The sequence below is a fragment of the Melospiza melodia genome, chromosome 20 (genome assembly GCF_035770615.1).
Source record: "Melospiza melodia melodia isolate bMelMel2 chromosome 20, bMelMel2.pri, whole genome shotgun sequence".
Lineage (NCBI taxonomy): Eukaryota > Metazoa > Chordata > Aves > Passeriformes > Passerellidae > Melospiza > Melospiza melodia.
In genome coordinates, this window is record NC_086213.1 from 1,244,856 (window position 1) to 1,268,962 (window position 24,107).

Here is a 24,107-nt window from a genome sequence, read left to right on the forward strand (position 1 = left end):
AGCTTCAGCTGGTGACACATCTACAGCACCACTCCATCAAGTGCCTTTGTCAGCTCAACCAGGTGGGAACAGACTGACATCTTCTACATGCTTGACAGCTTCCTTCATCATCCTCCCTGCAGCTGACAACAGCCAAGTTGAACAAGTTCACTGACAAGTGAACTTGGCTGAGCATGGAGCATCAGCCATACTTTCTGGCTTTCTAGCTCCAGCCCTGCACTGCCGAATGTCAGGTGTCTTCTTATAGGAACCTGTCTCCAAACACCCTACGGCTGTAGGAGAAAGGAGCAGCCTCTAAATTCACCCTCCCTTCCTCCCTGCCACACATGCAGAGTATCTAAGCAGTGGGAATCAGAGCTGTGGCCAGAGCATCCCTGCAGAGTGGGAATCATGGTACTTCACCCAGAAAAGAGATAATTTTGGGAAAGCACTCACCTCATCAGGCTCCATGGGAATGATGGTACACAAGGCAAAAATGAAGGGATGCACGTACTTCATGTACATGTAGTAAGTAGCAACGGCATCAGACACTGAGTAGGTGGCCAGGGTCTGTCAAGGAACAAGAGAAGCAAATGAATCCCAATCCCATGTGAGAGTGGTTCAATGACAATGATCTTTCATTGCTTCCTGCTGGACATTCTCCTATTAGCAAGAAGGAAAAGGCGTATTTCTCCATAGCCTTTGGGACTCTATGGGTCTCAGGAAGCTGCTACAGGGCTCAGCAGAACCTCCTGCCATGACACCTGGAGCACTAACCCTCTCCTATTCCTCCAGCAGGTCTCAGTTCCTCATGGTGTTTCTGATTTCACTGATGCTTTTCACCCCACACTAATGTAAATAAATACAGAGAATGCACAGTGCAATGCCAGGGCCAGAATCACTTCAGGGGAATCCTGTTCCTTCTCCCTGTGAGCTCTAAGGCATGGGAAATCTGGGGAGACAGATTCAGTTAATTTCTCAAAATCCACTCTAACTTATAGACTCAGTCACAGTGCAGCTTGTTTTCCCATAGAGCACAAGGAGAGAATACCTGAGGCTCCTCCATGGCCATCCGGCACATCTCCTCAGGGTCCAGCTCCACTGGATCATAACCCAGTTTTGCTTTAGCTGCTGCTTTCAGGTTGTGACTTCCCACTGGGAGGTAACTGTCTCTCTTCACCCACCTGTACAGAATCAGGAAAATATCAGTTTGTGCAGAGAAACCAGGCCTGACCTTCAAAACAGGGTCAAGATTGTGAAGGGGACCTCGACTACCATGTCTCTCACCAAGGACAGCCCAGCATCCAAGAAGAGTGGATGCAGTTGGACAAGGCTGTCCAACTTTAGCTAGCCCAACCAGAACAGCCCCCAGTGTCCATCTCCCCATCACTGCTCATAATTTCCACCTTCCAGCTCCCTCAGTGGCTTTAAGATAGAAGTTTCACCGCTGAAGAAGACCCCACCTGCAAGAACATCCAGCTGTGCTCCAGAGCCCAGACTCTCCAGGGGGGAAAACCAACATAAAACCCTACAGTTCTGTCTCTCCCATGTCTCCTTTCCTCTTCCCACTATGTCAGGAGGCTGGTAGGTGAGGCTATAGTCCCTTTCCCTGCTCCAATGGCCAAACTTGACCCACTCCCTCTCCCTTTCTCTCTCCTCCCAACTCAGCAATCAAACGCCCAAGGCTACAGGGCAAGAGCAGTCTGGGAACCCTTCAGGGGAAGACTTGGCAGCTCCTTTGGAATGCAGCACACCAAGGGGAAAAAGACAACACAGGAATGCATTATTACACAGCTGAAGAAGGTGATACACAAAGCTTCCAACAGACAGAACATGAGAACACTATTCAAATACAACCATAGGTATTTTATCTGAACTGAAGAGAAAAAGACACAGCTATGTGTAGAGGGGCTGCATTCAGTACCTCAGACAGTCCATGTGGATGCACTGGGATGCTTTGTACTCTCCCTGGCTGTCCTTCTGAAACCCAATTTCCTGATACATATTAATTCCATGAGCTGCTGCTCTTGCTTCCACAAAGGGCCTGAGGAAAGAGGCAGCATGAAGAGAAGGAGCAGAACAGCCATTTTCCTGCATCTCTAACAACGGTTCCATAATCACTTTGTTACAAACTACCAAATTATTTTTCCTTGTGATTTATCTGTTTACAGACTTCCAGGCAGGACTTGAAACAACCTGGTCTAGTGGAAGGTGTGCCTGGCCATGGCAGTGAGGTTGGAACAAGATGATTTTTAAAGTCTCTTCCAACCCAAACCATTTTGTGGTTCAAGAGGCAAACCTGCTTGCTTGTATCCTGCATCTGAAGGCAGAGGTCTGTAGTCCCTCTCCTCCTGCTTCCCCAGGCTCATCTGCACACTTCTTCCAATATCCTCCAGGTCTCTTTTGACCCACTCCCTGCTCTCCCATGACTGAATTCATCCATATGCTGACATTCCCACATTGCCAAGGGTTTAAAAGTAGCTCAGGCAAAGTGGATGGGACTCTTCAGAAAGTCCTACTGCCAAGTCAATGACCACAGGATTTGGTGAGGTGCAGGACATGGCTGCCCCATATCTGGCCACATGACCTCCCCACACTGTCTGAGCTATGGAAGGATGTTGAGTACGGAACCTGACCTTGCCCTCTAGCTCAGGTGACACCTTGCCAGTTTAGTCATCATCCCTGATCTTACCAGTCAAAGAAGTCTCCATTGTATGTGACAATGATGGTGGGTTTGGTCTCCTGGACATGTTCAAACCATCTCCGGATTAAATGAGCCTGAGATGAAACGGAAAAGATGTGTAATTTAAGGAACTTCATCTCCTCTACAGGGAGGTGGTGGATACCACAGTTTGTTCCACACTTCCTCTTTCCTCTGCACCTAGCCCAAAACTGATCTCTCACCCTTACTCCCATGAAACAAAAGCACAAACAGCCCTGCTGGACTTACTGGGTTCCCCAGGGAGGCAATCTGCCAGGGAATGAGCCCTCTGGCCAAGAAAAGCTCCAGGCAGGTAAAACTCTGCAGAACAGAACGGACTTACCTCATCTGGTTCGTTAAAGACACAAAATGGACCCTCGTACTCCGGCTTGGGAGTAAACTCAAAGTCTTCAATGTTCTCTGAGACAATCTCCCTGTTTGTGATCAGGTAGCCCTGAGGAGGTGACAAGGAGGCAGTCAGGAGGACTGAAGTCACAGACAACTCAAAAATGCTGCCCAAACAATGGGATGATTTTCTCTTGAAAGCCAGAGCTTCTGTCAAGGGGGAACAACATTTTGGGAGTCATCCATTGAAGCGTCATTGACCATCAGAAAGGAGGCCATGGAGAGACAACACAGAACACCAGTGTTGTCTCTGTCCTGCAGAGAAGCACCAACAACCTGGGCTGGGTTCCATGAAACATCACCCAGACATCAATGTCACTCCCACAGGCACACATCATGCAGCTGGCAGCATGGCAAGCCTGGAGACAGCAGGATTAGAGGGTAATGCTGGGCTGCTTCCTGGCTTTGCTGCCCAAGCCTGAAGGAAACCACCCTAGTATCCTTACCTGCCCATCAATCATGTAGGAGATCATCATGATCTGGTCTGTGTCTGCATCAGGAAACTTCAAAGGGAGTTTAGTTGTTTCAATATCAAAGGCAAGAACAACAGGATCCTGGGTAGGACCAAATCCATTAGAAAATATTTCAGAGCTGACTGAAAGGGTGTTTCCCATAAAACCCAGTGTTGGTACAGTAAGTGAACCAGAACATCCTTGTTTATCGTTTTAGTGCTTTATAAACCCAAAAATGACTACCCAAGCCCAGTGTTTCCCCTGCCGCCATGGTTTTACACTGGCAGCACATCAGACATCGGTCTGTTGGGGCAGAACATCTCCACAAAGAGCAGCTGCCCAGTGCTCACCGGCCGCTCCACAAGGTCATCTCGGCGGGTGATTTCGGGCGGGTAGGTGCTGCCCCGGTACCGCACGTTGTACCAGTGAGCCTGTGGAGAGACGAGGCTGGGGAGTGCCTTATGGCAGGGCTACATCCCCATGTCACTCCATCCAGCTGCTGGGGATGGAACTGTGGCAATCACAGGCAGCCCAGAAGAAAAGTTTGAACTACTGCCACGCATTAATCAGGTAGCTTTTCTGCGTGCCATTAAATATGAAGCCCAGGAGAACAGAACTGAGCTCTAGACAAGAACTCATTGTCATCAATACTTTTGTAAAGGTTTGAAGAGAAAAAACTTTTCTGTGCTTTAGGAGTGTGACTGGGAAAGCAAAGCTCACCACATGGATCTTCAGATCAATGGAAAGGCGAACGTGGTAAGGCACATCATACTCCCGCATATCCACGATGTTGTCCATCTGGTTGGCAACTTTTTTTGAGGCTCCCTCCTCATCTGTGCTTAGACTGCCCCCACTCAGAGCACTGCAAGAGCAGAGGGGAGCAGCTGCCTTATCCATGTGTCACACAGAATCACTGGGTTGGAAGAGACCTTTAAGATCATCGAGTCAAACCCAGCCCTAACACTTCAACTAAACCCTGGCACTGAGTGTCACATCCAATCTTTTTTTAAACACATGCAGAGATGGTGACTCCACCACCTCCCTGGGCAGATTATTATAGTACTTTATCACTCTTCCAGTAAAAAACCTTTTCCTAACATCCAACCTAAATTTCGCTTGAGGCTGTGTCCTCTCATTTTGTCAGCTGTTGCCTGGAGAAAGAGACCAACCCCACCTGACTACAGCCACCTTTCAGGGAGCTGTAGAGAGTGATAAGGTCACCTGCGTCTCCTTTTCTCCAGGCTAAACAATCCCAGCTCCCTCAGTTGTTCCTCACAGGGTTTGTGTTCCCAGCCCCTCTCCAGCCTCGTTGCCTCCTCTGGACGCGCTCCAGCATCTCCACGTCCTTCCCAAGCTGAGGGCCCAGCACTGGGCCCAGCACTCGAGGTGCAGCCTCAGCAGTGCCCAGGGCAGGGGCAGAATGAGCTCCCTGCTCCTGACACCATTCCCGACACAGGCCAGAGCCTTTGGCCTTCTCGGCCCCCAGGGCACTCTGCTGGCTCCCGTTCAGCCGGCTGTCACCAGCACCCCCAGGGCCCTTTGTGCCTGGGCCCTGTCCTGCCTCTCTGTCCCCAGCCTGGAACGCTGCAGGGGTTATTGTGGCCAAAAGGCAGGACTGGGCACTTGGACTCATTAAACTTCATCTTATTGGACTCTGCCCATCCCTCCAACCATTCCATCTCTCCCTGCAGAGCCCTCCTGCCTTCCAAGAGATGGACCCATGCTCCCAGCTTAGTGACATCTGCAGATTTACTAATGAAAGACTCAATCCCTTCATCCATGTGGTCAATAAAAAGATTGAACAGAGCTGGCCCCAGCTCAGAGCCCTGGGGACACCCCTGGTGCCTGGCTGCCAGCTGGATGCAGCACTGCTCACCACCACTCTCTGGGCCATCCAGCCAGGTCTGAGCCCAGCACAGAGTGCTCCTGTCCCAGCCCTGGGCTGCAGCTTCTCCAGGAGTGTGCTGTGGGAGACAGTGCCAAAGGCCTGGCTGGAGCCCAAACAGACACATCAACAGCCTGTCCCTCACCCACCAGGGGGGTCACCTGGAGACCATAAAAGGAGACCAGGTTGGCCAAACATAAAAGGAGACCAGGTTGGCCAAACATGACCCAACCCTCCTAGACCCTGCTGGCTGGGTCTCATGGCCTGGCCATGCTCTAAGTGCTGGGTGATGACACTCAGTCTAAACTGTTCCATTACCTTACCAGGTACCAAGGTTACACTGACTGGCCTAGAATCACCAGGATCCTCCTTCCCACCCTTGTTGTGAATGGGTGTCACACTGGGCAGTTTCCAGTCATCTGGAACCTCACCAGTGAGCCAGGACTGCTGGCAAATGATGGAGAGCAGATTGGCAAGCTCTTCTGCCAGCTTCTCATCACCCTGGGGTGGATCCCCTCTGGGCCCATAGATTCATGAACATCCAAGTGGCTCAGCAGTTCTCTGACAGCCTCCTCCTGGATAACAGGGGGATCACTCTGCTCCCTGGCACCATCTACCAGGCCAGAGCACAGCTGTCCTGAGGACAAGCCATCTTCTCACTAAAGACTGTGACAAAGAAGGCTTTAAAGACCTTTGCCTTCTCCCCATTGGCAGAGACTAAATTCCCTCCACATCTAGTAGAGAGCCAAGGTTGGTCTTACCCTTCCTTTTGCCATTAATATATTTGTAAAAACATTTTTTATTATCCTTCACAAAAGTTGCCCAATTAAGTTATAACTGAGCTTTGGCCTCGCTAATCTTTTCCTACATGCCCTAGCAAGCCTCATAAATATTTCCTGAGATACCAGACACTTCTTCCACAGATGATACGTGCTCTTTTTATTTCTAAGTTCCTTCAAAACCTCCTTGCCCATCCAGGCTGAATGTTTGCCTTGTCGACTCATCTTTCAGGGCACAGGGACAGTCTGTTCTGTGCCCTCAAGATCTCTATTTTGAGGGACACCCACCCCTCCTGGACTCCTCTTGCTTCCCAAGGAACTCTCTGAATAAGTCTCCTAAATAGGCCAAAGTCGGCACTCCAGAAGTCCACTGTGAACATTTTATTGATGTTCCTCCTTATTTCACCAAATATTGAGAACTCTGTAATTTCATGATCACTGTGCCCCAAACGGCCTTCAACCACCACATCTCCCACCAGCCCATCTCTTCTTGTAAGCCACAGATCTAGCATAGTCCCTCCCCTGGTGTCAGTCTGCCAAGGACACCCACTGGCACTGGTGACACTGGCAGCAGAAGTCAGGGACAGGAGAGAAATAGAAAATGTTGGATTATTTCCGTCTTGGTCACAATTAGAAGTAAGGTTGCCCATTGCCTCTCTGTACCCTTTCACAGGGAACAGGCAAACTATACAACAGGCAACCAGAGATACCACTAAACCCCACCCCATCAGCTCTGGGGCCTCTTAATATGCAGCACAGAGCTGGAAGAACCACCCCGAAGATGGGTGGTCAAAAGGCATAGCAGGAGCCACATCTAGGCAAGATAACAACTCTGAAGAGAGTTGGGAAATACTCAAGAGGGTCTAATTATTAAGAGGGTGATGAAGCACTGGCACAAATTGCCCAGAGCAGCTGTGGCTGCCCCATGCCTGGAAGTGACCAAGGCCAGGCTGGACAGGGTTTGGAGCAATCTGGTCTAGTGGAAGGTGTCCCTGCCCTTGACAGGAGGGTGGATGAGATTATCTTTAAGATCCCTTCCAACCCAAACCAGTCTGTGATTCTGTAGAAGTGCTGTCCCAGCACTGGCGGCCTGGTCTAGAGGAAGGTGTCCCTGCTCATTGCATGTGGACTAGACTGCCTTTAGAGGTCCCTTCCAACCCAAATTACTCCATAGTTCTATGAATTATTAACACGAGAGACTGACTGAATCCCCCGGGGGGAGATCCCACCTCGACAGCATGGTTGTGTAGACGTCACTCGCCTGGTCCTGCTCCCTGTTTTTCCTCACGGCAGGAGAGATTTCCTTCCGCACCTTCAACAAGTCCTCCACAGTGTTGAAGGACAGCTTGATGTAGTTCCTCTTCAGGCCTACCAAGTGGTTTGGCTGCAAAGCAGCAAGAGAACAGCAGCTCAGGGATAGGTACCAAGAGAGAAGGGTGGAAGGCCAACAAGACTGATGCAGGTGGAAGGATTGGGCAAAAAGGAGATGCTGATGGGTGGGACAGTAAAGCACTGAGGAGAGATTCTCGTGGGTGTGTCAAGAGCACAAGAGCAGCACAGCAAGAGCCCAGCCAGCCCTGCTGCTTGTGCAGGCACCCACAAGTGGGATTTACCCAGGGAAAAATCCCCCTCCTGCAGTATCCTCCTTGCTCCAACCACTTTAATTCTAGAAATTAATGTCCTGAACGCACTGTCTGAAATAACTGATATGTTCAAGGAGAGGAATGTAATTACTGCTAATAAGCAATTAGCCATAGTAAACACGTTTCTGAGATGCCGCAGCATCAGGAGATTTAAGTCAAGCACGCTGCTTTCACTCCCTGCTCATGCCTTCCTACATCACTAGACTGGTGCAAGGTCCAAAAAAAAAAAGCCACAGATGGATACAGACCAAGTCCAAGTCCTCTTTGGGGACAGTTTCCAGCTTTGCAATCTTTCCTTGGAACTTCTTGGAGAGGAATGAGGACACTTCCCGCTCACAGCCCTGTCAAAAGACCCTGGGGTTGAGTAGTGCATCTCTGTCCTTGGGAGGAGAGCATCCCAAAGCAGGCTGCCCAGGAGGTCCTGAGCTCCCCAAGATGCTGTCTCCTTTCCTGGGGAGCTCAGCCCTGTCCCTCCTCACCTTCTGGGTAGCAATGTAGAAGTAGGGCTTGTAGGGTAGGGCCACCTAGGAAGCAGCAGACAGACAATGGTGACAGGTTCTCTCCTGGGACACTGTATCCACTTGGTCCCCGCCCCCGGCACCCACCTTGAAGCGGCTCCCATCCTCCTGGATGAAGTAGTAGTCCACAGCGCTCACTGACTGCCGGTCCTCGTCCAGCACCTCCGTCTGCCCATGAGAGCACCAAGACTCAGCAAGGTCCCTCCATGAGACTACCCCGGGACCCCCCCACGGGACTCTCCCCCCGGCCTCACCGGGAGTCTCCGTGCGGGACTTCCCTCCCGGTAGTGCCAGGGAAACATGGGAGGCCCAGCAGGGACATTGGGTCTTTTCCCCCGAGTACGGCTGCGGTCTGTCTGTCGGAATCGCCTCCGGGGCCCTACCATGGATCTCCCCAGGGGACTCCCTCCCCCGCTCCCTACCTGTGGTCTCTCCGTGGGACACTCCCTCCCCACCCCGGCTGTATCGGGGGTCTCCCCAAAGGACCCCAGCCCTACCGGCCATAACTCCGTGGGACTCCCATGCCTGGCACGGCTGAGGTATCTCTGGGAAACCCCTCCCCAGACCCTATCGGGGGTCTCCCCACGGAACACCCCGTGCCCCGTCTGTTGCCTGCTAGCCTCCCGCCGCGCCCGCCCGTACCGGGTGCATGTTGATGAGCCAGCCAGTCCGCTCACCGGGCTCTGCGGGCCGCTCGAAGCCGAACAGCGCGTCCAGCCGGTCCGTGCGCTGCGCCCGCTCCAGGCGCTTGAGTGCAGACAGCGCGGAAGCATCGTCACGGCCGGGCCCGGCGCCGTCCGCCGGCTCCCGGGGCCCGCCTGGCCGCCGCCCCCGCCGCGCCGGCTCGGCCTCGGCGCCGTCCCGCAGCCCCATCCCGGCCGGCCCGGGCCGCACCTCAGCGGCGCCACGGGAGAAATTTCCCGCGCTACGCCACAATCTCGCGAGAGCGAACTCCCTTACCGCGCCCCGCAGCGAGAGCACCAATCAGAACGCGGCCCCGCCTCCCCCGCGGATGGATCCCACCAATGACAGGCGGAGCTCTCCCCCCTCGTCCCGCCCCCGGCGCGCCCCCCCCACCCCCCTGCGCCGCGGGCTCGGGCCGGGGCCGGGGCCTCGGGCTCGGGCCGGGGCTGGGCCGCGGTCTGGCCGCGGGGAACCCCTGCCCGGCTGCTGCAGCCCCGGAGCCGGGTCCCGCCCAGAGCCCGGATGTGGCTGCCTCTTTCCCCGTTGCGGGTTCAGGTAGCAGCGAACCTAAGCACAGGTCCCAGAGTGAGTCCTAAGTGGTATCTAACAAAGGTTAACCACAAGTAATATTGTAACAATATGTGCAGGTAAAACAAGCAGGATAGCGAAGAAAAGCAAGACAATGGGGCAAGTAAGTTAACAAACGCCATCAAGAGCAGATAGCAAGTTCTAAGGGAACTTGCAAACTGCGAAATTAGCTAAAACCAAGTTAGACTGTAAAACAAGCGCCAAGGCATGTGCTGAAGATAGAGGTAGAAAGTGCAAATGTGAAGACTACAGAAATCTTCATCAAAAGACCACCAGAAGACTGATGACCACCACAGAAGAACTGACAAAGTTCTTTGTTGGTAAAGCAACAAACTCTTGTAAAACCACGACACAGCTTTATGCAAATGTGAGTATGGTAATGATATGTTGTAATCGTGACATTGTAGGGAAGGACTTCTAAAATGTAACTGAAGCCTACAGAAGATTGAGTTTTCGGCAGAGAGATCCCCCTCGCTCCCAGTGCTGAATAAGCAAACACCTGCTCTCTAGCCTTCTGACTATAGAGTTTTATTTTCTTGCCCAGTTTTGGACTTCAAGAAATACACAGGTCCCAGAGACACACACATGGATGCGAACACAGGACACCCAGGACTCACAGGCACCGGGCATACAGATCAAGGTGCACACACCTACAAGGTGCTGCTGTCATCAGCACCTTGCACAGGACCCACACCACACCCCAGCCCCATCCCCACACTCCTCCTCGTGCCTGGTGTCGTCCCAGCTCACACGTGCAGCAGTGGCAAAGCCCAGGCTGATCCTTCGGGAAGGGCCAACCCCAACTGGTTTCTGGATAGGCCATGGATTAGTGTGTCCCCTTTGTATAGCAAATCATGCTATGAAAAGCCAGTGTACATAAAGGAGACAGTGTTGGAAATTATACAAGGTTTAACATTTTTTTATGTAACTTTAGTCATGTTAGTTCGCCTTTGTCTAGAGGAAAAAGGAAGTGAAGTTTCTTTTCAAATGACTATGTTTCACCGGGTGAAAACTGATGAATTTAACACCCACATAGATTGGGAATAGCCAGGAAACACAGATACTGGCAGATAGGCAGCCTTCAACCCCAGACACTGCCCCCTGGCGTGGTTGGAGACACCTGGTCTGGAAAAGACTGATAAGAGAACCAAGAAATGAGGACCAAATTAGCCTTGGAGGTGAAGAAATCCATAAATAGGAAACCCCATACTAAGAACTGCCTAACTTGGGACCAATGCACGTTGAACCAGTGAATTTCTGTGAGGTGTAACTATATAAAATAGGGGGGAAATCTCGTAAAATTTATGTGTCATAGAATGATTTTCTCTGCAATCTTGTGTGGGTGAAATTTCTATTGCATATTCTGGCCAGAATAAAGCAATGCCTTGATTCTCTAACACTAAAAATGGTTGTTGGAAAGTTTTTTGTTTTCACCACAGTTTTGGTGACACCTTCATTCTTTCTATTTGACCTGAATTCCGAGGGGGCCAAGGGGTATGGAGGTCCCACTGAATTCTCAAAGCAGCCATAATCCTCTGAAGGTTCCCTCAGTAAAATGAGTTGCCCTGTCCAAGTCCACTGCCTTCACAATCCCATATTCAGAAATAATTTGTTAAGTGATCAAATAAACAATCAGTTAGATCTGTCAGATCCAATAGCTGAAGTGGCTAGAAACACCTCTGGCCACCCTGCTAGCTGGCATACCACCACCCCCTGGCTGAGGTACTTGAGAGGTACACACTTCCCAAAACACCTAAGAACCCCTTCTAATGTATCTCCCCCCACTTTGTCTTTTCCTTGTGTCACTCAGTGGAGTTCTTATGGAATTTATGGTTCTTCTCATTGTTTCTTTCTTCTCTCAGTATCCAATTTTATTTATCAGCAGACCTACAGTTTATTGGTAAAGACAAACCTCTCTCATTCCGTTCATCAATCGGTGGAATCCTTCCCATTGTTTCTTTTATCTCTCAGTGCTAGTTTTCTCTACCAGCAAACTCACAGTTTGTTTATGAAGACAAGTCCCTCATTCCTTTCAGGAAGATAGGAGTGTTATAGGGAGACAAACATGTCTCCAAAAGGCCCCGCTTTAACAGGGACTCAATAACAGGCTGTGACCTTGAAAGAGGGTATTCAATACCACTTATCCTGGTTGCTTCAGAGTAATTTGGAGAGGCAGTTTTCCATATTGCCCTGGGACTGCCAACACTTCTGGGTTCACTTTAGCATAAGCTTTATCAGCACAATGGCACCAGTTTCCCCATCACCCCTCACAACACTAACTCACACCTCCAACTCAGTCATTAAATCCCCTCCTAGCAAAACACAATCACAGCTAGGAACAAACAGAAATTCACACTTTTCAAACCCATCTCACATATTCACCAATAAGGGTTGAATAAAGTGCACTGGCTCTATTTCCCACTTACTCCCTGAATTATTAAAAGAACCCCCTTTGACATAAAATTCAAAGTAAACAGAGAGACTCCCAAGTCTACTAGGAAACACACTTTTTGGTTCAGACCCACCTTGCATGTTATCAAGGGCTCCAGTGTGGTGAGCCCCCAGTACAATAGAAATCCTGACACCCTTAACAATCAATTTCTAAAGTTCTATTTATTTTTTTTTTACAAATGGCACATTGATTAAAAACTGTGCCATTATTCTTGCCTGTACCTTTACCTTCTCCTCACCCCTTCTTACATGTACCTGATGTGCCTTCCTAACCAATTCTTGCAAGGGCCCACGCTGTCATCTCTCCAGCCAGTGCTCTCACTGTTTGTGGGCTCTCATGTTCCCAAAGCCACTGAACTCTCTGCAAATCTCTCACCTCCCCGGTGACCCAAACAAAATCCCTTCTTATATCAGGCCAGGATTTGATGATAGACTGTATCTTAGGCCATATACCAAAACCAGTGCCTGTCCTGCCGCAGTGTCCAGACACATCCCCCAGCATGCTCATCCAGGTCTCCGAGCAGCTCTCTCAGCACCACAAGCTCTGTGAAGCACAAGGTGCCGGTGGATGGGCACAGAGGATGGTGCCACAGGGAGGGCAGGTGAAACATCCCGCAGCCTCACGGGGCCCTGCCCGTGGCGTGTGGCATCAGACACTGCCCAGCGCTGAGCCCCGCAACCTCGGCTTGTCCCAAACCTCCTGCACAGGTGCCCAGCCCATGGCCCTGCTCCTGCAGTCTGACACCTGCTCTCAGCACTCCTCGCCATAGAGAAACCCCCTCAGGTCCTGAGTAGTAAGTGGGAAAACACACATCCTCCACTCTGGCTCCATAATGACCTGGGGAGGGGTGCAGGCATAGGAACAATATCTCCCTGTTTTCTCTATTCTGGAAGCTGGGAATACAAAAGGCTTTGGCCCTGTATTAGACTGCATGTTTTGAAGATATGGTGGAGAACATCCTAATCTTCACTGTTTCTCTTTCCTTATCACAGTGTCCCTCTGCTGTTTGCATTAACCACATTCTTCCCCACTCCCCTTCGAACAATCCTTTCTCAAACCAACACCATCAGACTCCTGTTGCAGAGAGTCCTTCTCGACTTCCCTTATTGCCCCTTCTGGGTGTGGCAACTGCTGAGACCCTCTCTCAATTTTCCCTTACTGCTCTCTCTGGGCATCCATTCCCAGGTGCTGAGACCCCTTTTCAACTCCTCTTGTTGTCCCCTCAGGTAGTCCATGTCCTTAACTACCTCTGGGAGAACAGAATGTGCAAACCATCTCAACATTCTCCCAAAGGACCCTTTGGAGGTATTTTGGGATCATCATCCCTTTTCTTGATTTTCCTTTACTGCCCTCTCTGGACATCCTGCCATGTTTTACACCCTGAGGGTCCCACTGTACTCACTGGTGAGATCTCCAGTGGTCTTTTCCTGTGGACTCTTCTTGGTCCCCCTGGTCTGCCTCTTGTCTGTCACCTGAACAGTCTCAGGTACCCCATCAATTGCCCGCTGCTGGCCAGTGCTGGAGGGATTTGGTCCCCCAAAAACTGGGCAAGGCACGCCTCCAACTCCTCTTCCTGTGTGCCAGGCCCAGACAGTGAAAGGACCCCGGATGAGTCCCCCATCTTGTATGGAAAATCATGCTATGAGAAGCCAGTGTTCATAAAGGAGACAGAGAAGTTATGCAACTTTATTTGAATAAAGGGAGAGGGGCAACTGGGGTACATGCCCAGGGGTTTTATCTCTCCATGTTTTGGAGGATGCAGCCTCTTTTTACCCTAAACTCTTGGCTGCATGTTGCCCTCTTCCCTTCCCCATTGGCTGAGGTACTAGGAGGGTACAGCCTTCCTGAACTCCCTACCACATATCCCCCCTTGAACCTGTCATTTTCCCCCAAAGTTCAGCAGCTCCGGCTCGTACAGACTCATTTGTCTATTTCAGGAGTCGAACCTAACCCTAGCCCAGCTCTGGGTTCTGTAACAAACCTGCAACTTGAAGTCAAAGACATTAACACCAATACTTTCACCTATCGAATTGTTTGTAAAGACATTAGTACACATCTTTCTTACCACCTTCACTGCCTCCCTTGTCATCTCGCAGTCAGCTCTGTGTCCTCTCTGTTCCCATCTTTCTCCTTTTAATAACACATCCTGGTTGCACTGAGGATCTTCAACCCTGCCAGGAGCAGAGACACACTCATAGTCTGTTTCCACAGTGTTACAGTTTAAGAAAGGTATTTCCCAATTTAGTGTTTGAAGTGAAACATTCCAAATTATGCACCACCCTGCGGGTGGCTGGAGAGGAGAATTGAAGGCACAAAAGGTAAAAAATCACAGGCTGAGATAAGAATAATTTACTGGAAACAGCAATGAAATAAGAAACAGAACAGTAACAGAAACAGAACTAATAACCGAGTGTACAAGATGGGAACAATTCACATGTGAGTGCTCACCATGTGGAATCTGATGTTACCCTGATCACAGGCTCCACACTAGCCGCCAGAAGAGACCCCTTCCCCACCCTGTGCATAATCTGAGGTGGTACAGAATAACTCCCATCCTGGCCTGGCCCCTTGTGCCTACTGCAAAAATTAACCCTGTCATGGCTGGAACCAGAACATGCAGCAATGTGCTCTCCATGTGTTTCAGAGAAGGAAAAGATAAAATATACATAGTGAGGCAGAGGCCTCATTTCAACCCACAAATCCACGGAGAGGTGAGGAGCATGTCACCACTTCCCTGAAGCACCTTTGAGTTTCCCAAACTTGCCATCTCCTCTTAGGAAAGTCGAAATTATACCTGAGCTTGACCCAAAAAATCTCTTTGTAGATCCCTGCTGCCAGAACAGACTGTCCTGCCCTGACTGGCATGTCCAGCAGCATCAGTGATGGCATTCTAATGGTCCAAAAAGGAACTGACTTTATGGATGTGAAAAATGGGATTTAAAAATATCCTGCTGGTTTTCTTCTGAATGTGCAGCAGCTGCTATTGACTCAGACTTTCCTTGAAGATGCAGGGACCTGTGTGTCTGCTGTTTTTTGTGAGCCTGTTACCTGGGTCCTGTGGAGTCAGGTTGCCTGTTTAGAGGCTCTGCCATGGGGACAGACAGGTCTGAGGCATCAGCACTGGATTGTGAACCAAGGTCTCTTCTTCTAGTAACTTCTCACCAGGTGTGACACTGGTTGTCCTCTTCTGGCATATGAGTCAGCCATGCAGGGCAGGGCTGAGACTGGATGGTTCAGAGGACTTCTTGCTGCTCTGCACTGTGGATTCTGCGTTAAAAGGTCAGGATTTGGGTGCTGGTAAACCTGACTGCCCTTCAGCAGCAAAAGAAATCACAGAATCACATGTGAGTGATTTGTTTCATTTGTTTGAATGGTTTGAGTTGGAAAGGACTTTTAAAGGTCACCCAGTCCACAGCCCTGCCATCAGCAGTGACATGTTCCAGTAGACCAGGTTGCTCCAAGTCCCGGCTGACCTGGCCTGGGGACACTCCCAGGGATGGGTCAGACACAACTTCTCTTGGCACCCTGTGCCGGGGCTCTCTCTTAACTTATTGCCACTGAGTTGTCACCTGGGATCAGGTAGAGTTGAAGAGCTGGCATTGCACCACCACCATTCACTCATGGGGAGTGAATTTAAGGTTGAACACAACCTTCTCCAAAGCACTCTGGGCAGTGAGAAGGTGGATCTTCCAGGACCACAAAGCAAGCTGTCAGTCAGGACAGTCTCTCCAGGCTCATCTTCCCAGATTTAAAGTGGTCTATGGAATATGGGCTGGAGTTTATCTTCTGCAAGATAAACAGGCAACAAGGTTTTTATAAGTTTCTATCAGGCTGCCCCTTCTCTTTGAGGCTTTAGCAGCAGAAAGGGAACATGTCCACACACAATTAAATGTTCTGCTTTAGGTGCCATGTGTGTCCTGGGCTTTGGGGTCCAGAGGGCATTGCAGGCCTTTGGCAGCCTTCCTGAGGGCTCAGAAACTGGCAGATCTGAAGGTGGCAACACGGGACCACGAAAATTACCAGACTTCACCATGCAGTGTCCTGCTTGCAAAGCTCACACACTACAGACTGAGATGCAGGTGGGCACTGTGTGAGTCGCCCAGTGTTTGATCAAATCCAGAGATGAGAGCCTTAGGGATGAGTGGGCCAGAGGCTCTGCTGATGACCAGTCTCCTGGGTTATCTCTGGAACACACCTTGCTATTAACCTGGCAGGCTAATATAATCAGATATAACAGGCCAGCTCTGACCACTTGCATCCCACCCCAGAGTGGCTCAGGTGGTGGGTGGGCACAGCTGGCCAGCTGCTGGCCTGGTGGAGCAGAGGGGGCACAGCCATTGCCACCTGCAGCTGTCAGAGGTGAAAAGGGCTGGAAACTCTCCCAGCAAGGCAGGTCTGACTTGCTGGGCTGTGAGTGTCCAGAGGTCACTGTGGTAGGTGGGAGAAGTGTTGGGGCAAGGAGAGGCTGGTGGTGTGGAGCTGGAGCTTAGGAAGTGAGAGAAGGATGAAGGATGCTAAAGAAAAGCAGAGGAACACAGGGAAAAGCGGGGGACTTTGGAGGAAAGGGAGAATTTGGACCTGTCTGGAGAGAGGCCTCCAAGGAGCTGGAGAGGTCCTGGGAGGTTGGCAGGCTGAAGGATGGTGGACTGGGACTCCCAGGTCCCTGTGGCTGCTGTACCTACGAGGTGGATGAAGCGGAGGAGATGCACCATCTGCACAGCCCCAGACTGCACTTCCGAGTGGAAGAGGGACCTGGTTGGCACCTGGTCAGCCTTGCTCAGGTGCTTGTTTCAGGTGTATCTGTAGATGACGGTCCCTGCTGAGCTCTGCCCAAAACTGAGGCCTGCGATGGGGCACTGGGGTCACCTGCACCAGGGAGAGGGCTCTGCAGGCGGGAGGGGTGGCTAGCTTCTGGAAGGGGCTCCTGCTTGGACTGATAGCTCTTATCAGGTGAGGTACCTGGAAAGTGTTAGGTTATCTCTGGAAGATATGCTTCTGGAAGATCCTGCAACACACATGTAGCCAGTTTGGTCTGAGTGGGGTGTTTTGCACTGGGTGCTGCTTGCAGGGGTGTGCTGGGATTTACAGGGAAGCACTACACAGCTTGGCATTGAAGATCAGAGCCTTGTGAACATCATTGACATCAGTGAAAAAATCATTGACTGGCACTTCCTGTACCCTGAGACCTGGAACAAGCACTAGCCATGCTTGAGGCTCACCATCTCTTTAATACAGATCTCTGTATGCAGGCATATGATGCACTTGGGCCGGTGCTACTAGAGGGAAGGCATTGGTTCATCCCTGCATCCCCTAGGCAGGAGAGCTGCTGGGATGGCCATGCTTGGAGCTCCAAGCTGTGTTTCACCCACTGATTTTTAGGTTATATTTTGCTATTGGAAGTTCCAGATGGGGAAGTTTCTGTTTCCCAAGAGAACCGTTTCCCAAAATGTTGTTGGTTGCTCACTTTTTTTTTTTATTTGAGTAAAGCCTGTGTTGATTCCACTCTGCCTGGGTGTAGCAGCAGGGAGGAAAGTGGCCACAGGCAGTTGAAATGTTTAGCGAGAACAAATTAGGGATGCGAGCAAGTAGAATTTGCCTTTCCAGGAACTTAAAAAATGGTGCAATGTGTGCTGAGTTAGTGCAGTGAAAGTGATGAGACTCATCTGGAGAGAGAGCATTGCTGTGAGTAACAGGTTCTTAAGGCACATCTGGCCCTGCAGGTGACAGCCAGAATCAGTGCCAGGTTGCCTGCTCTGTGTGTGGCTGTGTCAGTGCCTTGCCAGGACCAACAAAGGCCTGTTCTGCTGGGGGCAGGAGGGGAAGCCTGAGAACATGAGCAGCATCCCCAGCACTGAGTGTGGTTCCATCCTGCTCCTTGCTCCTGCAGGATGGAACCAGGCTAGCATGGGCACGGAGCCTGCCTGGCCCACCACCAGGGTCTGTCCCTCTCCTGGGATCGAGGGCAGCTCCTGCCAGCTGCTGTGCTGCTGCTGTGGCAGTGCTGGACCCCCATCCACAGTGACCCACGTGCTGCCGTCCTGCCTGCCCCCAGCCCTGCAGCGCTCCTTCCTCAGGCACCTTCGCTTCAGGGGAGATCTTCACTCTCTGCTCCTCGAGAAGCGTCTGTCAGAGGTGTGTGAAGGCTGCTCACTGTCTCCTCAGTCTGTGTCCTGAACAACAGCGAGACATTGTCCTTTATGCCTCATATTTGTGAGGAGAAGCCATCCTCCAGTAATCTTCACCCAGCCTTCCTGACCCCCTTAGCTGCACGAGTCCCCTTGTATACTCTCATGTGTGCTGTGACTTCCACATCCTCCCCGTGCCCCTGCAGCTCCAGCAGCCCTGCTCACCAGGCTGTCAGTGAGGACCAGGCCATGACCTGACCTGGTGATTCCTTATCTTCTCACACCTCCCTGGGGCACACATAGCCACAGCCACCTGGGTCCTTCCCTCCTACCCGTTCTCCTGGCCAGGGTGACTCTCCAGGCACCACCCCGATCTGCACCTACTCTCCCTCGTCCCTTTGGACAAATCTGCACTCACTTCCCCCAGCCCACCCTGCACTTACATGTTGGTATACTGCACAAAAAGCAGCTGGAGGTGATTTCACAGTGCTGCAGTGTCAGGTTGCTGTCCACCTGCACTATTGCAGTGCAGCATTCCTGTTCAGGGGCCTGGAAGGAGCCCGGTGCCCGGAGCTCCTGCACGGAGACACCAACACTGCAGACGTTCCACTCTGCAAAGCCCTGATGAAAACACAGAACTTGCTGGGGCTGCCAGCCGTGGTCTGCTAAAGTGCCATGGCATCTGTCCCAGCTATCCCAGAAGATCCAAGGCTCTGGCTCTGTCGCTTCCTAAGAAACTGAAAGTGCCAGGTGACATCAGGGCTGATCCTCACTCAAAATGCCTTCATGTGCCAGCTGAGCACTCCTTCTCCTGCCCACGGCCCTGCCTGCACCTGCTCCCTCCCCTGCACTGCTCCATTTGCACAGCCTCTCTCCCTTGTTCCCTTTCCGCTTTTGCCCTACCCGACTCCTCTTGCAGGACTTCCTTCCCAGGGGAATGCAGGGCAGGCATGTGCAGTCAAGGGCAGAAGTTTTCTTGTAAGGAAACATTGAAGCCGAGGCTTCAATCCAGCCTGGAAAGCAGGTCTGGGGAAGCTGGAGACTCCACCACTGGGTTATGGGTCACCCCAGCACCTGCCCATCACCCTGTTCCCTGCATCTCCCTGGCCTCCCAGGGCTCCGCCTGCCCCAGGCTGCACAGGACACCCCCTGCCCTTGTCCCTGCTGCAGTGGCACGATGGGCTGTTAATTCTGGGGTGCTGGGAGGTGAAGGGCTGCAGGTTGTCATCTCCTTGAGAACTGCAGAGAAGGCAGAGAGCTGCAGGTTTGCAGCACCGTGGGCAGCTGCCTGGCACTGCTGGCACAGCCCTGTCAGCCCTGCAGCGAGGCACCGCTGTCCCACTTGGGGCAGACCCGCAAGCTGGGCCCCAGAGCACCCATTGCCACCAGCAGCAGCACGGCTGAACAATGCCCCAAGCACCACAGGGTACCTGGGTCAGCTCAGGAGCTGGGCAGGGACTAGTGGGGCACGACCTACTCGTGACATTTCAGTGACCAACGCTGCAGTGCAGGCAGTGCTCAGTGAGGGAGTGGAGTCAGGGTGATGGAGCCAGTGCCAGGAGGCCGAGAAACAAGAGTCATGGAGGCATGCACTGCCCAGTAGCTCTGTGAGGTTTTTGGGGAAGGAAGGACCTCTAGACATCCATCCCTCTGAGCTCCTGCCCTGTCACCCCGCAGCAGGCAGAACTGCATCTCTTGCTGTTCCTGGGCAGCGCAGCCCCACAGTACTGCTCATGTCTCACAGTCCCATCCCTGACGTGACATCCTTGGATGTGTAAGGTGCAGCGAAACAACCCCAAATGTTTCCACTTGTGGCGCCAGCTAAACATAGAATCACAGACTGGTTTGGGTCGGGAGGGATTTTTAAAGGTCATCTAGCCCACATCCCTGCCATTGGCAGAGACACCTTCCACTATCCCGTGTTACTCCAAGCCCTGTCCTACCTGGCCTTGGACACTTCCAGAGATGGGGCAACCATGGCTTCTCTGGGCAACCTGTGCCAGTGCCCCACCACCCTCACAGGGAAGAATTTCTTTCCAACATCCAATTTAAATGAACTCTCCTTCATCATAAAGCATGGCTGCCCACAGTTTGTGATAGAGCTTGCCGTCAGGATAATTCCCTGCAAACCCATTTACTCCTTCCAAGGCTCAGTCCTTGCTGTTTGCCTGCGTAGGAACAGTTTTTCACACCACAGGTCAAAAATCCTGCGCTCCAGGAAAGGTGACAAAGGTGTGCTAGGGGTCCCTGCTGCCAGCAATCCCCCATCCCATGGAGCTCTGCATCATGCCCAGGGAGGCACAGCACCAACGGCAGGGATGCTCCTCAGCTGCCTGCAGACACTGGACAGGGGAGCATTGCTCCTGTCTTGGAATCGAGGCAGTTCCATGAGGACCCATTGTCGATCTCCCAAGGTTCTGGAAGCACATGGGTCCCTGGAGCTTCTACACTGGAATGCTCCATCCTTGGGTAGTTTTTTGTTTTTTTTTTTTTACCAGCAGTGAGAACTGCAGATGAACAGCCCAGTTATGCCACTCATCCCACTCAGAGCAGGGAACTGAAGCTGGATATTGAAGCACAGTGATCTGCCTGGAAAGCCTTGGGAGTTGTATATTTGCGGGGTAAGAGAGCAGCGACCCGAGACAAAACTGTCTAGAGGTGGGGGAGAAAACTTTCCTTTGTACCCAGGGTGATCTCAAAAGTCATCCACTGAAAATAAATAACAAATTTGGGGTATGTGATAGAAAAAGGCACAGAGAGATGCTGACACTGTTAGATGACATGATGGGGAGGGAAAGAGTTTTCTGGAGAGAAGAAAGGTCCCAGGCAGGAGGAAGCGGAGAGTGGTGCAGATCGTTGTCTTGGAGGGGCGGGGCGGGGGGCAGAGACGTGAATCCAGAACGAAAATGTAAAAGCAAGTGACCTGGGAAGGGCCGGGCCGGGGTTTCAGGTGGGCCGGAATAGCCCCGGCAGTGGCAGCCGCGTGTGACCAAGCAGAACCAACTGCCCGGGGGCAGCGGGGACCGCCCGCCACGCGTGTGCCCAGAGCGGGCAGGAACGGCGGGGACCGCCCGTCACGCGTGTGCCCAGAGCGGGCAGGAACGGCGGGGAGCTCCTGTCACGCGTGTGCCGAGAGCGGGCAGGAACGGCGGGGAGCTCCTGTCACGCGTGTGCCGAGAGCGGGCAGGGCCGGCGGGGAGCTCCTGTCACACGTGTGCGAGAGCGGGCAGGAACGGCGGGGAGCTCCTGTCACGCGTGTGCGAGAGCGGGCAGGAACGGCGGGGAGCTCCCCCACGCGTGTGCCCAGAGCGGGCAGGAACGGCGGGGAGCTCCTGTCACGCGTGTGCCCAGAGCGGGCAGGAACGGCGGGGAGCTCCTGTCACGCGTGTGCCGAGAGCGGGCAGGGCCGGCGGGGAGCTCCCCCACGCGTGTGCCCAGAGCGGGCAGGAACGGCGGGGAGCTCCTGTCACGCGTGTGCCCAGAGCGGGCAGGAACGGCGGGGAGCTCCCCCACGCGTGTGCCCAGAGCGGGCAGGAACGGCGGGGAGCTCCCCCACGCGTGTGCCCAGAGCGGGCAGGAACGGCGGGGAGCTCCCCCACGCGTGTGCCCAGAGCGGGCAGGAACGGCGGGGAGCTCCCCCACGCGTGTGCCCAGAGCGGGCAGGAACGGCGGGGAGCTCCCCCACGCGTGTGCCCAGAGCGGGCAGGAACGGCGGGGAGCTCCTGTCACGCGTGTGCCCAGAGCGGGCAGGAACGGCGGGGAGCTCCCCCACGCGTGTGCCCAGAGCGGGCAGGAACGGCGGGGAGCTCCCCCACGCGTGTGCGAGAGCGGGCAGGAACGGCGGGGAGCTCCCCCACGCGTGTGCCCAGAGCGGGCAGGAACGGCGGCACCTCCCGCTCCGCACCCGCGGCGGGGGCGGGCCCCGCTGCTGCCCCGCCCCGCACCGGCCGCGCTCCTCCCGCCGCGCTGGCACCGCCGCTGCTGCCCAGGTAAGCGCGGGGGGCGGCGGGGACGCGTCCCGGGGAGATGCGAGGCGAGGGGAGCTCCCGGTGCGGGGCCGCTGTCCGGGACCGCGCCGCGCCTCGGCCGGGGGCAGCGGTCGGTGCGGCCGCCGCTGCCCGCAGGAGCGGGGGCACCGCGGGGATCGGGATTGCCGGGGCGCGGCGCCGGCCCGGGGGCTCCTCTACAGCCCGAGCTGCCGGCAGGGCCGGGGTCGGAGCCGGGGGCAGGCGGTGCGAGAGCGCCGCATGCCTCCGCATCTCTTCTGAGATGCAGCGAATGCCCAAGAAATCAAAGCGGCATAAAAATGGGTCGCGGAGAAAAGCTGCGTTTGTCCTGAACGGGGTTTAGGTCCCTGTGTCATGTCCTCCCGCCAGCTTGTTCTCCAAGTTTGTTTCCTCCTGACCAGGGGGGACCATGATCTTGCCTGGACAGGGGTGAATGTCTTTAAGCTGAAGAAAGGTAGGTAAGATTAAATATTAGGAAGAAATTCTCCACTGTGAGGATGGTGAGGCAATGGCAGAGGTTGCCCAGAGAAGCTGTGGCTGCTCCATCCCTGGCAGTGTCCAAGGCCAGGCTGGACAGGGCTTGGAGCAAGCTGGGATAGTGGAAGGTGTCCCTGCCTGTGCAGAGGGGTGTGGAAGGAGATGAGCTTTAAGGTCCCTTTTAACCCAAGCCATTCCATGATCCTTGTGTGTTTCTTCCAACTCATGACATTCTATGGTTCCATGAACTGCATGGTCTCCTTTGAGAGGGAACATCTGAGTGTGATGAATGGAGCTGGACTGTGGTGTTATACTGTAGCTGTTAGTTGTGGAAAACATTGCCGGGATAAACTCCTTCTGCCCTGCTCCAGCTCCTGTGAGGAACGCACATTGCTTTTGTGCAATGGGGACCTGGCAGTGGCAGCACAGCAGGGGCTCGGCTGCCCGCGGTGGAGCAAATGAGAATTAAAGGTCTCTCGTGTTGTGAAATGATTTGATTTTTGCATCAATCACTCTTTATCCGTGGAGAATTTCCAACATTTATGATTTTTATTGGCAGATCTTTACGATCTGAACCAAATCCCATGATTAATGATTTCCAGTCTAGCTCACAGAGGAGTGCGGAAGGGTGGCAATGATAGTGCTGCCGAATGAGCCTTTAACCTGCAGCCAGTAAATTGCTGAAGCAGCAGCCAGGAACACAATCCTGCCTTGGCTGTGCTCTGACACGGCGTTCCCGCTGCACTTCTTCGGGAGCCACGGGTGCATGAAACGGCAGCTTTGTGGCTCCGTGTGCTGCTGCAGACACAAACTCCTAGTGACAAAGCGAAGAGCTCGGGGCAGTCACTCCTGCCCACGTCCCTCCCTGCCTGCGCTGCCCATCGCTGGGCCCTGGGCTGGTCTCACCCTTTTGCAGCGTGACTTCTGCTTCTGTTTCTTGAGACCATCTGAAAGGAAATCACCTGGCAAAGCTGCTTTCTCCAGGTGCGTGTAAGGCAAATCTTGGACCCCACCAGGAAGTGGCTGGAGAGGTAAAGCTTTGGCAGGAGGACTGTACTGAGGGGCTGGGCAAACGGGGGAGGACAGAGCAGGATGTGAAGGAGGGGTCCAGTGCTGCTCTGGGGATGTCGGAGTTACTGCGAATCAGCCGCTGGGGGACCCTGGAGCAGAAGCCAAGCAGCAGGACTGGGATGGGTATGGAAATGGCAGGAAAGTGAAAATGGGAGAGTTGGCCCGAGAGAAGGGGAAGCTAGCTGGAGAGCTATCAAGAGGGAAGAATGGGGTGAAAAGCTATAGAGGGGAGGTTGGGGTACCAGGGAGACAAGAAAATGGGGTTCCTATGTGCCAGCCCCTTTGATTTTGGCTCATCTGCTCCATGGGCAGAGGGTGGGCAGCAGTGCATTGCATATCTG

General features: G+C 53.1%; 2 protein-coding genes across 6 annotated transcripts in view; one reads left to right on the top strand and one right to left on the bottom strand.

Moving 5' to 3' along the window:
• The window catches only part of POLE (DNA polymerase epsilon, catalytic subunit), a 33,357-nt gene extending 24,122 nt beyond the window's left edge, over window positions 1-9,235 (bottom strand). The window contains exons 1-13 of the mRNA XM_063173091.1: window positions 9,005-9,235; window positions 8,450-8,530; window positions 8,324-8,368; window positions 8,093-8,185; window positions 7,431-7,585; window positions 4,258-4,399; window positions 3,888-3,968; window positions 3,532-3,639; window positions 3,024-3,134; window positions 2,672-2,757; window positions 1,904-2,023; window positions 1,031-1,163; window positions 436-549 (exon numbers count right to left, since the gene is read on the bottom strand). Of these exons, the coding sequence (XP_063029161.1) occupies window positions 436-549; window positions 1,031-1,163; window positions 1,904-2,023; window positions 2,672-2,757; window positions 3,024-3,134; window positions 3,532-3,639; window positions 3,888-3,968; window positions 4,258-4,399; window positions 7,431-7,585; window positions 8,093-8,185; window positions 8,324-8,368; window positions 8,450-8,530; window positions 9,005-9,235 (1,500 nt within the window). The remainder of the gene's footprint in view (window positions 1-435; window positions 550-1,030; window positions 1,164-1,903; window positions 2,024-2,671; window positions 2,758-3,023; window positions 3,135-3,531; window positions 3,640-3,887; window positions 3,969-4,257; window positions 4,400-7,430; window positions 7,586-8,092; window positions 8,186-8,323; window positions 8,369-8,449; window positions 8,531-9,004) is intronic.
• Window positions 9,236-22,132: 12,897 nt separating this feature from the next.
• The window catches only part of AIFM3 (apoptosis inducing factor mitochondria associated 3), a 56,092-nt gene continuing 54,117 nt past the window's right edge, over window positions 22,133-24,107 (top strand). For 3 of the 5 annotated variants that reach the window (XM_063173431.1, XM_063173432.1, XM_063173430.1), the window contains exon 1: window positions 22,133-22,200. Coding sequence is in view for 2 of the 5 variants with exons in the window: in XM_063173428.1 (XP_063029498.1) it covers window positions 22,573-22,672 (100 nt within the window). In the remaining 3 variants the exon portion in view is untranslated. Of the gene's footprint in view, window positions 22,201-22,509; window positions 22,673-24,107 lie in introns of those variants that run through there. The other 2 variants (XM_063173428.1, XM_063173429.1) reach the window with 1 other exon arrangement.